This window comes from Mobula hypostoma, chromosome 16 (assembly GCF_963921235.1).
Source record: "Mobula hypostoma chromosome 16, sMobHyp1.1, whole genome shotgun sequence".
In the NCBI taxonomy this organism is placed as follows: domain Eukaryota; kingdom Metazoa; phylum Chordata; class Chondrichthyes; order Myliobatiformes; family Myliobatidae; genus Mobula; species Mobula hypostoma.
Window position 1 is genome coordinate 14390324 of NC_086112.1, and position 18240 is coordinate 14408563.

The window sequence follows — 18240 nt, forward strand, 5'->3', positions numbered from 1 at the left end:
ATCCTTTCTGAAATAAGGGGCCCATAACTGCTCACAATACTCCGAATGAGGCCTCACAGTGCGCATGCGCCAGTCGTGCCTGCGTCGGTCGTGCCTGCGCCGGTCGTGCCTGCGCCGGTCGTGCGTGCGTCGGTCGTGCCTGCGCCGGTCGTGCCTGCGTCGGTCGTGCCTGCGTCGGTCGTGCGTGCGCCGGTCGTGCGTGCGTCGGTCGTGCCTGCGCCGGTCGTGCGTGCGTCGGTCGTGCCTGCGCCGGTCGTGCCTGCGCCGGTCGTGCCTGCGCCGGTCGTGCCTGCGTCGGTCGTGCGTGCGCCGGTCGTGCCTGCGCCGGTCGTGCCTGCGTCGGTCGTGCGTGCGTCGGTCGTGCCTGCGCCGGTCGTGCGTGCGTCGGTCGTGCCGCCGGTCGTGCGTGCGGGTCGTGCCTGCGCCGGTCGTGCCTGCGCCGGTCGTGCCTGCGTCGGTCGTGCCTGCGTCGGTCGTGCGTGCGCCAGTCGTGCATGCGTCGGTCGTGCATGCGTCGGTCGTGCCTTCAGCCCGTTACAGCTGTTCCGATCTATTCTTACTTTCTTCTTCTTACTTTTTAATTTACGTTATTTTTTGTATTTTTTTTTCTCACGGTAACACGTTGAAGCTGCACCCTCTCTTACATGCTGGTAGAGAGTTTTATTTGGGTTTTTTTTAGCGCTGGAAATGGTTACATCCCGACACGCGGGACAGAAGCAAGGTCGCATTGTGTATTCCAGGGACCAGCTAATGCCGGCCGGTTTAGCGAACAGAGCGGCGGACACCCCTGCTGAAATCCGGAGGAAAACACACAGAGGATGCAGAGGGGGATCACAAAGGCGAGGAAAGAGGACCGGGTCGAGACAACAGAGACGTTTGGAGAAGAGGAGTTCAGTGGGTAATACCGTTCCGGCTGACCGGAAGTGCATTGACAGCGGTAAGCGTAAAGGAGCTGGGTCCTTACTGATCTGGTTAACAACAGATGGTGCAATCCGGGGCATATTATGATCGAGGAACGTGTTTGCAGACTGGATATTGAACTTTTTACTGTTGGACTTCCGCCACATTCCACCGTGATACAACACTTGGTGGCACGGGAGGTCGTTCCTGCCTGTGGCCATCGAACGTGCAGCTCCTCCTGTGGAGGGTCAGACACCCTGAGCCAATAGACTGGTCCTGGACTTATTTTCCATCTGGCATAGTTTGCATTTTGTTGTTTGATTGTTGGGGGTTTTTGTATTGCTATATTTACTCTCTTTTCTTGGTTGGTGCAGCTGTAACAAAACCAAATTTCCCTTGGGATTAATAAAGTATATCTATCTATCTCTCTATCTATCAGTACTTGATAAAGTCTCAACATTACATCCTTGCTTTTATATTCCAGTCCTCTTGAAATGAATGCTAACATCACATTTGCTTTCCTCACCACAGACTCAACCTGCAGATTAACCTTTTGGAAATCCTCACCACAAGAGTGAAACAAATGATCAAACTCACAGTTGAGTAATGGAGCCGTCATAATGCTTTACCAATATTTCTCAGAATGAAGAGTGTATACTCAGCCATAAAAGCGATACTTTTATGCACCATTAAGTGCTAATTCCGCCATGGATGGTTCCAAGCCTGGCTGCAAGAGGAGCAGGCTTGGGCACAGGGCTAGCAACCACATCCCATAAAAACCCAGAGCTACAGAATCACCAACAGAAGCTCCGAAGACCTCATCCCTGGGACAGGAAGGGTCTTCGAAGATAGGCTATTGCCAATGGTAGAACATAGATCTTTGTCTTCTTCAGCCTGTCGAATGATAGCATTTGTCACTTTAATGGCGAGAAGATCTATTTTGTTGAACTGGAAGGAAACTAATCCTCCAACTACATTCCAATGGTTTTCTCAAACTATATTGTTTAAATTTAGAAAAAATTAGAAGTGATATTTTTGACCCTTCGGTTAAATTTGAAGAAAATTGGAAACCTTTTATGCAACATTTTCATATGATGTAATCTGACCTTTCCGAATCTTTTTTCTAAACTTAATTTATATGATGAGAGGAGCGGAGTTAACGACATTACTGAACGTGTCTGATACAAGCTATTGGTCTAGCCCTGTTTTGCCTTTTTTTGGGGTTTTTTTTTGTTTATATATTTTTTTCTTTTTATTTTTTTTAAAGATTAATTTCATTGTGAGTTTGGAAGTCTTTTATATATCTATGTTACTTAAAATTCATTTCATATATGCTGATTAATATTTTTCCAATCTCTTTGTACCAACTTTGTTATTAAGTTTATAATTTTGAAAACTAATAAAAAGATTTAAAAAGAAAGAAAGAAGATGGCCTCATCCGGGGAGAATCTGAAAGACTAGCCCAGAACAGGGGAATCTGGCGATCTGCTGTCAACGCCTTATGCCACAGTAAGGGCGATGGGCTAAAAGAACAACTATTAGATGTTACAATGAAATATCTAATGGTGTTTGTGTGCAAACACTTTAAATATCAATATTACTGCTTAATGGTCTTAAAGATCTTCTCATTAAAATCACTGGAAAAACTTTAAACTATTTAAAGTTTATGAATTGGTATGATTTTCTCTGAATGTTTTGAACACAAAAAAGTATGATAGAAATCCAGAATAATTATTTACACTCGACCATTTAATTAAAAAGTACTTCTGTGGCCTCAGGGTAGATAACTTTAGATTCGACTCTGATAGAAACCAAACTCAATACTTCATGACTGCTTTACATGGACAATCGAGTTCTCCTCTGTACCTGGGTAAAAATTGGTCTTTAGCCTGAAAAGGCTGAAAAACAAGATGGGGAAATTTAATATTTTTGTTACTGGCTTAAAATGTGATTTTTGTATTAATTAATTTCACTTGCAGTTTCCATCTTCAGTGCATTTCACAGGTTTAACTATGTATTTTGGAACAGCTCAGCACATCACAGAAACCAGCCTCTCCTCCATGGACTCTGCCTACACTTCTCGCTGCCTCAGTAAAGCAGCCAGCGTAATCAAAGACCCCATGCATCCAGACATTCTCTCTTCACCCCTCTCCCATCGGGCAGAAGAAACAAAAACCTTAAAGCACATACTTCCAGGCTTAAGGACAGCTTCTATCCCACTGATATCAGACTCTTAAACCGAAAGAACTGTTGCAGGGAGCTTAAATGTCAAAAGAGATAATGGTGTGAAGTGAAAGGGTTTGGGAATGGGATAAGTAAAAAAAGAAAAAAAACCTGAACCACGTTTATTATCACTGACCTGTAGAACATAGAACATTACAGCACAGTACAGGCGCTTCAGCCCACGATGTTGTGCCGACTGTATAATCTACTCTAACATCATTCTAATCCTTCCTTCTCCCATAGCCTTGCAATTTTATACAGACAGAGATGGAGGAGCTTCATTGCAGCGTAATGGACAGTAAGTAAATACCTGCAACAATGTCCCAGTGAACTTTGGTCAAAATGAAGTAATTGCAAATACAAGTTACCACCGAAAGAAATTTCCACTCGCAAATGAGACCTCACCTGCATAACTTCCTGCAGCCTCAGTTTTAGTTCTTCATTCGTCATTTCAACATCTACACCTACAACGGCAGGACATGATTTAGAAAACAATCAAGGTGTTGTACATTGTTAAACTAATAACAAAAAAAATCAACTTTATCTAAGTAAACACTTCAGATCCTGTTTACCATTTCCCTCTAAGGCAAACAATTTGGTCACTTATTAACCTTTTGGTAAAGGAACCTCACTATCACAGGCAACACACATCAAAGTTGCTGGTGAACGCAGCAGGCCAGGCAGCACATCTAGGAAGAGGTACAGTCAACGTTTCAGGCCGAGACCCTTCGTCAGGACTACTATCTCACTATCACAAGTTACCTGGGTCACTTCCCGTGCTAAGCATTTAGAACATTTCTAAAGTTATTTAGCTGTGAAACTCTTTGGGTCACCCTGGAAATTACAAAAGGTTATATACAAGTATAAGTTTGTTCACGGTTAATTTTAAAGTGATTTTCAAATTACAAACAAGCTTAAAAACACAAAAGATTTGCAGAACTAAATTTTATACAATTGTCAATTAATGATCTTTTAAAAAACGATTAGAAAATGGTTATTTGCCAATACACAAATTCATACTCTAATTGGGACGAAGAAAGGCCAGCACATTTTCCCTCAAGCAGACAAATTGAGTAAAGGAGTCACATAATAAGAAATCAAATTATGAGCAGAGAAGTCAGAAAAACTTTTCTTTTTAAAAATAGCATTGCACATTGACTCAAGAGATTCTGCAGATGCTGGATATGGAGAGAAGAACACATAGAAAGCTGGAGGAACTCAGCGGGTCGGGCAGCATCTATGGAGAAAACAAACAGTCGATGTTTTGGGCTGAGAACCTTCATCGGAACTAGAAAGGAAGGGGGTGCAAACCAGAATAAGGAGCAAAACCCACAAATCCTGGAAGAATTCAGCAGATCAGGCAGGATCTTTTTTTTTCTTTTCATTTTAAATTTGAAGTTTTTTTCCCTCTCTTTATGAATTGATAAGAGGAGAATTAGTTGTCCTTTTTTATTATATATTGCGTATTTGCTTATTACTATGATTATGATAATATCTACTGTATTTCATCTTTTGTTTATATTGTTGCTGATATATATATTTGAGATAATTCTCCCCTTGTCTGTATATATGTTTTCTCTAAATCAATAAAAAGATTAATAAAGAAAGATCAGGCAGGATCTATGGAGATGCACATTTATCATGAAAAATGTTGGGAAAAGCATTAATGTGTACAAATTACATTCAGTGGCCACTGAGTATATGTTTGTGGTCTTTTGCTGCTATAGGCCAATCCACTTCAAGGTTTTACACGTTGTGCATTTAGAGAGGCTGTTCCACACACCACTGTTATAACACACAGTTATTTGAGTACTGCCACCTTCCTGTCAGATTGAACCAGTCCGGCTACTCCCTACTGACCTATTTCATTTACAAGGGTTCCCACTGAACTGCTGCTCACTGGATACTTTTCTGTTTTTCACACCATTCTCTGTGAATTCTCGAGATTGTGGTGCATGAAAATCCCAGGGGATCAGCAGTTTCTGAGATACTCAAACCACCCCATCTGGCACCAACGATTATTCCATGGTCAAAGTCAATTAGATCACATTTCTTCCCCATTCTGATGTTTGGTCTGAACAACAACTGAACCTCTTGACAATGTCTGCATGCTTTTATTCATTGAGTTGCTGCTACATGCATGGCCGATTAGATATTTGAATTAACAAGCAGGTGTACAGGTGTTCCTAATAAAGTGACCACTGAGTGTAGGCTGGGCTGCTTGAGGATTAAAAGAATATACTCCCCAAGTGACTCAACTTGGATCTAGCTCATGTACTGGCGATTGTGTAATATTCCTCAATCTCTGCTCTATCTTGTTCAGCTTTCATTCATTTACTCTTTAGGCTTCAGTACATTAATTGTGATACATTTTATGATTATTATTTCTCAGATGAGTAATTCCTGCTTTAATTTCTTTTTCTGCTCCTGACTTTCAAGATCTGTAAATTTAAACTGACAGCCAGAGGAAAGAACCGTAAGCAATATTGAGCTTACTCAATTAACTTGATGCGTAAATGTTGCCTTTTCCACCACAGTATAGCACTATGCATTTATCCGTCAAAACAAAGATATTCTAGCATAACTGCCTCAGAGCTCATGTGCGCATATAGTTTACATCTGATTGTACACTATTAATAGTAGCCTTTACTTTATTTATTTGGAAAAATGAGAACATTCCATCAGAGCAACACCCAAAACGCTGGAGGAACTCATCAGGCCAGGCAGTGTCTATGGAGAGGGCAAGATTGGAAAGGACAGGTACGGGCCAAATTGAGGCCTGGGCATGAGAGTGTATCGAAGTGGCAGCACCCGAGTCTGAGAGCAAGGAGTGACCCAAAATTTGGCTCCTTTAAGCACCAAGCCAGATTGAAAAGGTTAGGGTGTTGGGGCCAGAAGCGACGGACGGGCTGGAGTTCTGTTTGCTGCTCCGCGAGGTTTACTCATCAGAAGCTGTGGCCTGCAACTAACGGGCTCCTGTATTGTCTGTGACTGGCTTCCTGGCTAAGGACTCACTGCCGTGAACTTCCGTTCTGAACGTTATTTGCTTACTTTCATTGTTTGCATGATATGTTTTTTTTCTGCACATTGGGTGTCTGACAGTCTTGTTTTTTAAAAAGGGGTTCTATTGGGTTTCTTTGTTTTGTGGCTGCTTGTAAGGAAATGAATCTCAAGTTGTAAATAGCATTCATACTTTGATAATAAATGTACTTTGAACCTTGAATAAATAGCATGTGCAGAATCTTGTGTTTGGGATTAATGATGTAATACTATTCCATAAAAGTACAGACAAATTCTACCCATAAAACTGGGTTGATTTAAAGTTATTATTAATTTCCCCAATATTCTGTTTTTCAATTAAATAATGTTTACAGAGATCATATCACAACAATTCAGAACTAATCTTCAATGCAATGTATGTAAGTATCGTGAAACTTGCAGATTTACCAATAGTGCTGGATTGTCTGCTGATGCTAGTCACGTCAGAGTTCGAAAGCTGATGGAAGGAACCGGAAATGCTGCCAGTTTTGCTCCAACGCTGACATGGATATTCATCCTTGTTTACACTTCTACTAAAAGCATCGCCATTGCAGTCTGATCCTTGTCTTGATCTCGCAGTCTCAGCAGCAGAACTGTGTTGCCGGTCATAAATCCCACCAGGCTTCCTATAAAAGCCGTCACCCAAATCTCCGCTCAACATATCATCTTCCTCTGGTCCCTTTCCCTTTGGTACGCTGTGTCGATCAGACATGAGGAGAGGTGTACTCCTTCGTCAGCCCAATTCGCCACCCAGAGACAAGACTGAGAAAACAAAGACCATTAAACATTCTGATGTATTCACAAAAATAGGGAAAAATCTGTTTCTGAACATTTAATACAACAAACTAGATATATTAAAGTACCAGTGTCAGTTGTGAGCATGAAGCATCAAACCAATATAGAGAGGTTTTGGGTGAGACATGGTGAGGAATGCTGACAGTTCCTCACCAAGTCCGAAGCTTCGTCTATTCTCTGACTGAACTCCGCCACAATTGTTTATGTGGCGTTCAGTGGTGAAGGACTGGAATCTCCCCGAGCACTTAAAGTAGCATCATGCGAACGCTGCTTATCTGATGCTATGTGCCTGCAACGTTGCTGCAGGTATATCACTGCACCTGTGCGCACGTCGACTTGTGCAGTTGACAATAAATCGGCTAGAATCTGGACCTGACAGATGAAGGTAACAGTAAAGTAAGGTACAATTTTTTCATAAAGTCTAGATTTCTCCAATGCTTTTATTTAAAAGTGCTCCGTGCAATTTTATGGGATTCAAAATGTTTTCCTTTTAATATTGTGTTCGATTTTGAAAAGGTGTCAGAAAAATTAAAACAAGTTGATGTGCTGAAGAATAAAGGCATTACCAGCGGAGGGTGGGTGATTCTGATGGTGTTCGACCTCACAGATACAGAGAAGGTAAACCAACAAATGTGTAGCTTCAGGGACTTAGACCATAAGATATAGGAGCAGAATTAGGCCATTTGACCCATTGAGTCTGTTCCACCATTTCATCATGGCTGATTCAACTTCTTCTCAGCCCCAATCTCCTGCCTTCTCCCCGTATCCCTTCATGCCCTGACCAATCAAGAATCTATCAACCTCCCACCTTAAACGCTTCCAATGACATGGCCTCCACAGCCGTCTGTGACAATGAATTCCAAAGATTCACCACTCTCTGGCCAAAGAAATTCCTCCTCATCTCTGTTCTAAATGGAGTCCCCCTATTCTGAGGCTGCGTCCTCTGGTCCTAGACTCCCCCACCATAAGAAATATCCTCTGCACATATCCTCCATCAAGGCCTCTCAACATTTGATAGGTCTCAGTGAGATCCCACCTCGTTCTTCTAAATTGCAGCGAGGACAGGACCAGAGCCTTTATTCACTGTTCATATGACTTCATTTCTGTCTTACTTTTCAATTGCCATGCTCTCTCAGATCAGATCCATAATTCATTCAAAGTGGGGTTACAGCTAGATAGGGTCATAAGGAAAGCTCTTGGCACATTGGCTTTCATAATTCAAAGTACTGAGTACAGGAGTTAGGATGTTGTGTCGAAGTTCTAATGACATTGATGAGGTCTAATTTGGAGTGTCGTGAACAGTTTTAGTCACCTATCTACAGGAAAGTTAGCAATAAGATTGAAAGAGTACAGAGCAAATTTAAGTGGATGTTTCCAGGGCTCGAGGACTTGAGTTACAGGGAAAGGTTGAGTGGGTTAGGACTTTATCCCCTGGAGTGAGGAGAATGAGGGGAGATTTGATAGAGGTAGGCAAAGTTATGAGGGGTATAGGGAGAGAGTAAATGCAAGCAGGCATTGTCCTCTGAGATTGTGTGAGACCAGAACTAAAAGTTATAGGTTAGGAGTGAAAGGTGAAATGTTTGAGGGGAGGTTCTTCACTCAGTGGGTGGTCAGAGTATGGAACGAGCTGCCAGGGAAAAGGGTTCGATTTCAACATTTGAGAGAAATTTGGATAAGTACATGCATGAAGGGCTCTGGTCCAAGTGTGGGTCGATAGGACGCGGCAAAATAATAGTTCAGCAAGGATTAGATGGGCCAAAGGGCCAGCTTCTGTGCTATCATGCTCTATGACTCTATCAACAGGGACAATATGTTACTGGCCCGGCCCTGCAGCTCCACTGACTTATTGAATGAAGAGACTCAGGATGCACTCCGCTGAACCTGTCACCTACAACCCTCAGTTATGGTCATGGGCCGGAGTTTTTAAAACTTCCATTTGGCTTTTAGTTTTATAACAGACTTTACTGCAGGTTACCATCACCTCACATCTATTCACTGGTTCAGTCAAAAGTTCAAAGTAAATTTATTATCAAACTACGTATACGTTACGGTATAATACCCTGAGATTCATTTTCTTTCAAAGCTTTCACACGAAAGAATAATACAACTGTACGAAGAACAAAGACCAACAAATAACTAATGTTCAAAAGAAGACAAACTGTGCAAATATAAAAATAATACTGAGAACCTAAGTTGTAAAGAACCCTTGTAAGTGTTGATGTTTAAAGAAATCTCCAAACTCAGTTAATCCAATGTATTTTTGTCAGCCCTCTTGTTCTCCAAAATATACTGTAGCTTATCTAATTTTTTGGCTATACCTAACCCACAATTATCTAGCACCTGTCGCTCCTTTTCACACTGATTTGCTTTTCTTCTGTGTGTATCAGTGTTATTTTGTTCCTTCTCTATCACTGTAGATAACTCCACTCACCTGCATTTCTACTTCAAAATCTTCCTTCTGTTTCCATCCGTGCATGGCTCCCACTGTCCTGTTGCAAGGAGCCACCCCTCTCCCACACCTTGCAACACTCTGATGCTCCAACTCTGATTTCTCATGCAGTCTTTCTTTCAATCTCTCTCTCTCTCAATGGTGGCTACACCTTCAGCTCCCTTTGTCCTATTACCTAGAATTCACTATAAGACCATCATTAAGGACCTGCATCACCCGAGACATGCCATCTTCTCATTATTACCACCAGGGAGGATGTACAGGAGCCCAAAGGCATGCACTCAACATTTTAGCAACAGCTTCTACCCCGCTGTCATCAGATTTCTGAATGGACAATGAACTGACCCATGAACTCACCTCACTATTTTCTCTCTCTTTTTGCAGTACTTATATTATTATAAATAAATGAGTATACACAGTGGATTCCTGTTAATTGGGACACACTGAGACACATTTTGGCTCAATTAAGTGGCTGTCCCAATTAGCTGAAGTTTCATGGAAATAGTTAAAAAGGTATAAAAAAAAGACAAGCTACCACATAATCAAGTAACAAATTATGTAAGCAATACTTCTCAAAGGTATTCAACACCCCCCGCCCCCACCGTGGGTTTTCATGTTTTATTGTTTTACAATATTGAGTTGCTTGGAGTGTTCTTTTGTTTTCATGGTATAGTTTTTGCCGGGATACTGATTCACCAGCAGATCCAGGTGTATTTTTTGCAACAATCACTTGAAACACTTTGACTGCACACAGATCTCCAAAAACACAATTCTATTTAACTAATTATGTGACTTCTAAAATCAATTGGCTGCACCAGTGATGATTTGGTGTGTCATATTAAAGGATGGCGAGTAATCATGCAATTAATTATTTTGTGTGTTATATTTGTAATTAATTTGGATAACTTAGTAGAAATCTGTTTTCACTTTGACACTAAAGAGTCTTTTTCTGTTGATCAGTATCAAATAAGCCAAATTAAATCTACTGTGATTCAATGTTGTAAAACAATAAAACATGAAAACTTCTAAGGTGGGTGAATGGGTGAATACTGTTTACAGGCATTTAGTATAAATTAGAACCCTACTGAAACTAATACAGTACGGTAAAACTGTGTATTAATTCCTAATAGTTATCGACAGAGGAATTCATTCAATGTACATTGACGAGTTGCTTTGATATTGTAGATGAAGAAAATGAGCGCAGACAGCTAGTGCAGATAATGGACTGCCTTCATACAATGCTTTTGATGATTGCATCCTCCAAATCTTCATTTTCATTGTAACATTCGAGATGATTGTCGATACCTTCAAATTCTTCATAGTTCTGAGCATGTTGAAGTAGTGAAATTGTTTCATTTTCACTCATGGTCCTTTCTTGCATCTCTGAGCCTGATGGTTTGAAACCGCAGTGAGCAAAACGGTTCTAAATTGTCTTACTGTTTATTACTCACCCAACAATCAGTGACAAAAAAAAATCACTGCCTTTTGAATGCAAACACACAAGTGACACTATTTAAAATCTGTTCACTCTAAGCACAGTATAGTGCTTAACGGCCACACGACGTGCACGTAACGGATAATAGTGAGGAAACGTTTGGCAACTGTCTCCTGCCCCAAATGAGCTGCATAGTGTCCCAAATAAACAAAGGGAGTCCCAGCTATTTTTTTCCAATTTGTTTTTGTCTTTAAGAGTTGTCCCAGATATGTGGCTGCCCTGATTAACTGGAATCCATTGTATATATAATATATATTATTGTAATGTATAGGTTGTTTCTATGTATTACACTATACTGCTGGCACAAAACACCAAATTTCACAACATACGCCAGTGATAATAAACCAGTTTCTGAATCTGAAACCATCAAATAGGTTTCCTTCAAAAACTCCACAAAAAAAAGCAAATCTTAAATCTGAAGTCCTGAAGAAGGGGCTCAGCCCAAAACGTTGACTGTTTACTCTTTTTCATAGATGCTGCCTGACCTGCTGAGTTCCTCCAACATTCTGGGCGTGCTGCTCTGGATTTCCAGCATCTGCAGACTCGTGTTTGTGAATCTTAAACCTATATTTCGGTCACCAGTTATTTTAGTCAATATTAATTTTCATTGCACTTCTGAGATATTTTAGAGAATTTTGTTATTAAAAGTAGTTTGTAAACCTCCACTGAACTTAGCAATGGAATTTATACCTTTCCATTTAAAATGCCTTTTATTATAACTACCCAATCATTTACACAAAATGATTTTACATGACTAATTTGTTCTGACTTTCACATCAGGTTTTTTTTTTAATAAACCAGTCTAAAACTACCCACGAGGGCTGTAATGTTGTAAAAGAGTTCTAAGCCAGGGGTGCCAACCTCTTTTATGCCATTGACCAATACCATTAAGTATGAGGTCTGTCGACCCCAAGTTGAGAACTCCTGTTCTAAGCGGTGAATTCCAGATGATGTTTACACCATCGTCCAGGTCAGCTGATAAAGTCCCTTGTCTGGAAATATCACTGACAACTATAATGGGATCAAAATTCTTATTTGTTTATGACTCTTAGTCTGTCAAGTTGACCAGAATTATGTCCCAGACATCCCTGCACAGAGCACAGTATCCTATTTTGCTGTACAATGCAAACATCTGTAAGACCCAGTGTAAAATAGATTTAGCAAAATTACAATTTTTCATAAATCTACCTAAGGAATTACAGGAAAGATGAAAATGTTGAAAACTCGGGAAGGGCAATAAAATCAGTATAGATTTTGTGTGGCAATGGGAAAAAAACATACTATTCCATTTATGGTGGTTATTAAAGGAATACAAATACTGAGCTAGTCAAGTTTGAGGTGAAAAGGGTGTTAGAATAACAAAGCAAGGCTGGTTACTATGAACAAATAGTACTAGGAACAAACAGTAGGTAACACCCACGGTATTGTGGAAAAGTCTTAGGCACATAAACGTAACTAAGACTTTTGCACAGTACTGTGTTGTCAACGTGGAGCAGAGGCTGAGGTTGTAAATTTGGTGGGAGCAAAGGATGTTGGGAATGGCGAGGGTGGAGCGCTGTGGGAGAGTTGTGGGACGGGAGGCAGAGGAGTGCCAAGGGCATGGGTCGCGAAAGTGCAGACACACCCAGCCCTGAGACACCAGGCAAGGTCATTTGATTCCAAATACCTGGTTGACTGATGATTACAGAATGTGTATCTGGTGTTTCCTGCTCCCTCCCTTCTTCCAGACCATAATTCCCTCCCTGTCCCCTTCCCACTCTCAGTCCACAGTAGGGACCCACATCAGAATCAGGTTTGTCATCACTCACATATGTCATGAATTCTGTTTTTTTTTCAAGGTCACAACAAGTTACAAGGGAAAAAATCAACCTTCATGCAACCAGGAACAGTTTTATGTGAATGATGAGGAGCTTCCGTTCCTAGTGGGCTATGTGGGCAGTTCACCTTGAACCAGAAGCTTCCGTGGCTCGTGACGAGTGTTGAACACAATTAAGTAATAAAGTGTTCTAGTGTTTACCCATGCCAAGTTTGTCTTTATTAAGAACAAACGTAATCTGGTGTCAGAAGTTGGTGTGAGAACGAAACACAGAGAGTAAATGAATACCCTGAGCAACAGAGAAAAAGACTGCATGAATACGGAAAGGATGGCCAGCTGCTAAGAATGACTGTCCAATGTGTGTTCAGGATTATTGGGCATCTAGAGATGAACTGTCAGTAGTGGAAGATATGGTCTTCAGAGGGAACAGGTTTGTGATTCCAGTGTCGCTACGCAAGGAAATGCTCCACAAGATACATGAAGTGAATCTTGGTGAGGAAAAATGTGAATGTAGAGTTCATGAACTGGCCAAGAATGAAGCAAGACATCAGCCAGACCATTGCTTCATGTGAAATATGCCTTACCTACAACCAATGCAGCAAGCGGAACCACTTACACCACTCCCTGTACCAGACAGGCCACACTTCTAGGTTGGAGTGGATTTGTTTGATTGTAATGGGAAGAGTCATATTGTTGTAACAGACTACTTTTCCAATTACCCAGAGGTTGAAGCACTGCGATCAACACCCAGTACACCAGTCATCAACTTCCTGAAAGCTGTGTGTGTGAGGCATGGAGTTCCGTGGGAAGTGGTATCAGGCAATGGTTCACAATTATTGAGCTGTGAATTTGAGTCCTTTGCCAATGATTGGGAGTTTTGACATACAACTTCAAGCCCACATCAAACAAAATCTAATGGCCTAGTAGGGAGTTTGGCCAAGGTAGCGAAGGGCCTCATGAAGAAAACAGAAGATGGATGAGAGGATTTCTACAAAAGTCCAATGATTTACGGAAGTGCACCACTGCAGAATGGCCTTTCACCAGCCCAAATGCTGATGGGTCAACACATATGCACTAACCTTCTAGTGCATGAAAACCTGTTGACACCTAAAGGAGTACACAAGGTCAAATTGACTAAAGTGAAAGGGAAAGGAAAACAGAAACAATATCATGACAGGACTGTGAAAAGCCTATCAGTCCTGAAGCCTGGAGATCAAGTGCGAAACCAAGATCACCATTCTGGCACATGGTCCATGCAAGAGTATGTGCAAGAGGAAGTTGCTCCACATTCCTACAAATCCAACCACAGCAAGGAACACCTCTGAGAAGCAAATGTGTGGATCCACAAACATAATCCCCAACTCATAGCAGTGACATGTCACCTGTCAATATACTAAGGGGCCAACAGATGTAAAAAAATGAACTTGTTGATCAGAGTTCTCAGAAAGACACAAATATTGATGCACCAAATGCAAACAATACACCTGTGGAAACAAATACCAGACCAAAAAGGATAATTAAACCACTTCAGAGACTGACTGAAAGTTCATGAGTGGGAAAGGGACTGGCTACAGTATCTGGATATCTTTATTGAAAAGGATTATTGTTCCTTGCAGGTTTTTGAGGACATAGTATTGTGTTTGTTTTCTTTAAAGGGGAAAGATGTGTATATAATAAAAAACTTCAGTTCCCAGTGGGCAATGCAGGTGGTTTGCCTGGAACCAAAAGCTTTGATAGTGGTATTGTCGCATGTGCTCAGTGCAGAACGCAATTGAGTAGTAAAATGTCCTTGTGTTTACCCATGCCACATTTGTCTTTATTAAGACCAAACATAAGTTTGAGTAAACAATAAAACATTTTTTGAAAGGTAGTATCCTGGAAAGTCCGATGTTCACTACAGCACTTTACATTTTGTAATTTTGCCATATCTACTCAATAGGCTGAGTTTTTTTTTACAGAACAATTAGGACAACTTCCACTGTTCATCTCCAAGCACCCTGGAGAATTTCTGTATTGTTGCTGTCTGTGTGTGTTCAGGATTGAAACTAGCAATGATTGAAGAAGTGACAATTGCAGCTGAGATTTTCAGGTGATGAGACTGGAATTGAGATGTATTGAAATTAATGGGCTTCTTTGCTCTTAAGAGCAAGATCCTGTGAGATTCCGTAAGTTTCCAAACTGTCATATAGATTCAGTGCCCATAGAGTCATGCTCCCAGTGCCCACACTGTCAAAGAAAGGATAGAAGATGAGGGTTTGAGGAAAGAATCCAATGAAATATTTCAGCCATACAGCATGTTGTAACATTCTGGCTCTGCTTTTATCATCCTGGAGACCCAAGAATTCACCCCTTTGCTATTCTAAGACAATTAAAAGATTAGCTTTATTTGTCACATGTACATTGAAACATGGAAACATATAGCGGAATGTGTTGTTTTGCGTCAACAACCAACATAATCCAAAGATTTGCTGGGGGCAGCCCGCAAGTGTACCATGCCTCCAGCACCAACATAACTTACCAGTCAGTACATCTCTGTAATGTGGGAGGAAACTACAGCACCCTGAGGAAACCCACACGGTCACAGGAAGAACATACAAACTCGTTATAGACAGCAGCTTCCCCTCTGCTATCTGATTTCCGAATGGATAATGAATCCATGACCACTACCTCAGTGTCTTTTCTTCAGCAGGTAGACTGGAGGAATCAGGTTGGTACTGGACCCCAAGAAAGGGAGTTTGTGGAGTCCCTCCGAGATGGATTCTTAGAACAGCTTGTACTGGAGCCTACCAGAGAGAATGCAATTCTAGATTTAGTGCTGTGCAATGAACCAGATTTGATTAGGGACCTCGAGGTAAAGGAGCCATTAGGAGGTAGTGACCATAATATGATAAGTTTTAATCTACAATTTGAGAGGGAGAAGGAAAACTCAGAAGTGTCAGTATTACAGTTGAACAAAGGCAACTATGGTGCTATGAGGGAGGAGCTGGCCAAAGTTCAATGGAACAATACCCTAGCAAGGATGACAGTGGAACAGCAATGGCAAGTTTTTTTGGGAATAATGCAGAAGGTGCAGGATCAGTTCATTCCAAAGAGGAAGAAAGATCCTAAGGGGAGTAAGGGGAGGCCGTGACTGACAAGGGAAGTAATGGACAGTATAAAAATAAAAGAGAAAAAGTATAACATAGCAAAGACGAGTGGGAAGCTGGAGGATTGGGAAACTTTTAAAGAGCAACAGAAGGTAACTAAAAAGGCAATACGCAGAGAAAAAATGAGATACAAAGGTAAGCTAGCCAAGAATATAAAGGGGGATAGTAAAAGCTTCTTTAGGTATGTGAAAAGGAAAAAAATAGTTAAGACCAAAATTGGGCCCTTGAAGACAGAAACCGGTGAATTTATTATGGGGAACAAGGAAATGGCAGACGAGTTGAACAGGTACTTTGGATCTGTTTTCACTAGGGAAGACACAAACAATCTCCCAGATATAATAGTGGCCAAAGGACCTAGAGTAATGGATGAACTGCAGGAAATTTATATTAGGCAGGAAATGGTGTTGGATAGACTGTTGGGTCTGAAGGCCGATAAGTCCCCGGGACTTGATGGTCTGCATCCCAGGGTACTTAAGGAGGTGGCTTTCGAAATCGTGGATGCATTGATAATCATTTTCCAATGTTCTATAGATTCAGGATCAGTTCCTGTGGATTGGAGGGTGGCTAATGTTGTCCCTCTCTTCAAGAAGGGAGGAAGAGAGAAAACAGGGAACTATAGACCGGTTAGCCTGACGTCAGTGGTGGGAAAGATGCTGGAGTCAATTATAAAAGATGAAATTACGACACATCTGGATAGCAGTAACAGGATTGGTCCGAGTCAGCATGGATTTACGAAGGGGAAATCGTGCTTGACTAATCTTCTGGAATTTTTGAGGATGTAATTATGAAAATGGACAAGGGAGAGCCAGTGGATGTAGTGTACCTGGACTTTCAGAAAGCCTTTGATAAAGTCCCACATAGGAGATTAGTGGGCAAAATTAGGGCACATGGTATCAGGGGCAGAGTACTGACATGGATTGAAAATTGGCTGGCTGACAGAAAACAAAGAGTAGCGATTAACAGGTCCCTTTCGGAATGGCAGGCGGTTACCAGTGGGGTACCGCAGGGTTCAGTGCTGGGACCACAGCTGTTTACAATATATATTATTGATTTAGATGAGGGAATTAAAAGTAACATTAGCAAATTTGCCGATGACACAAAGCTGGGTGGCAGTGTGAAATGTGAGGAGGATGTTATGAGAATGCAGGGTGACTTGGACAGGCTGGGTGAGTGGGCAGATGCATGGCAGATGCAGTTTAATGTGGATATCCACTTTGGTGGTAAGAACAGGAAGGCAGATTATTATCTAAATGGAGTCAAGTTAGGAAAAGGGGAAGTACAACGAGATCTAGGTGTTCTTGTACATCAGTCACTGAAAGCAAGCACGCAAGTACAGCAGGCAGTGAAGAAAGCTAATGGCATGCTGGCCTTCATAACAAGGGGAATTGAGTACAAGAGCAAAGAGGTCCTTCTGCAGCTGTACAGGGCCCTGGTGAGACCACACCTGGAGTACTGTGTGCAGTTTTGGTCTCCAAATTTGAGGAAGGACAGTCTTGCTATTGAGGGAGTGCAGCGTAGGTTCACAAGGTTAATTCCTGGGATGGCGAGACTGTCATATGTCGAAAGATTGGAGTGACTAGGCTTGTATAGTCTGGAATTTAGAAGGCTGAAAGGGGATCTTATTGAAACATATAAGATTATTAAGGGATTGGACATGCTGGAGGCAGGAGGCATGTTCCCGCTGATGGGTGGGTCCAGAACCAGAGGCCACAGTTTAAGAATAAGGGGTAGGCCATTTAGAACAGAGTTGAGGAAAAACTTTTTCACCCAGAGAGTGGTGGATATATGGAATGCTCTGCCCCAGAAGGCTGTGGAGGCCAAGTCTCTGGATGCTTTCGAGAAAGAGATGGATAGAGTTCTTAAAGATAGTGGAATCAAAGGTTATGGGGATAAGGCAGGAACTGGATACTGATTGTGGATGATCAGCCATGATCACAGTGAATGGCAGTGCTGGCTTGAAGGGCCGAATGGCCTACTCCTGCACCTATTGTCTATTGTCTATTCTCTTTTTTGTATTTCTTATTTAAATTTTTTATACATACTTCTTATTGTAATTTGTATTTTTTTTAATTATACATTGCAATGTATTGCTGCCACAAAACAATAAATTTCACGATATATGCCAGTGATATTAAACCTGACTTTGATTGAATTCCGATCTTCCCAGCGCTTGCGCTGTAAAGCGTTATACTAACTGCTCTGTTACTGTGCTGTCCACCAGCAATAACTCTGGTACACCTGAAGACCTCCATTAGTCGGAGTCAACCCTACATGATACACAGGCCAGGGCTGTACGATATGAAGAACAAGCTGTTGCCCATGTAGCAGGCTCCCCCTCTCAGCACAGCTGATGAACCCAAGGGAATGGCAGAGACCG

At 41.5% G+C, this 18240-nt stretch overlaps 1 protein-coding gene across 5 annotated transcripts in view; it reads right to left on the reverse strand.

Moving 5' to 3' along the window:
- Window positions 1–18240, reverse strand: part of ccdc125 (coiled-coil domain containing 125) — a 55115-nt gene that overhangs the window by 31390 nt on the left and 5485 nt on the right. For all 5 annotated transcript variants that reach the window (XR_010020578.1, XR_010020576.1, XR_010020577.1 and 2 more), the window contains exons 2-3: window positions 6571–6924; window positions 3529–3587 (exon numbers count right to left, since the gene is read on the reverse strand). Coding sequence is in view for 1 of the 5 variants with exons in the window: in XM_063068568.1 (XP_062924638.1) it covers window positions 3529–3587; window positions 6571–6874 (363 nt within the window). In the remaining 4 variants the exon portion in view is untranslated. The remainder of the gene's footprint in view (window positions 1–3528; window positions 3588–6570; window positions 6925–18240) is intronic.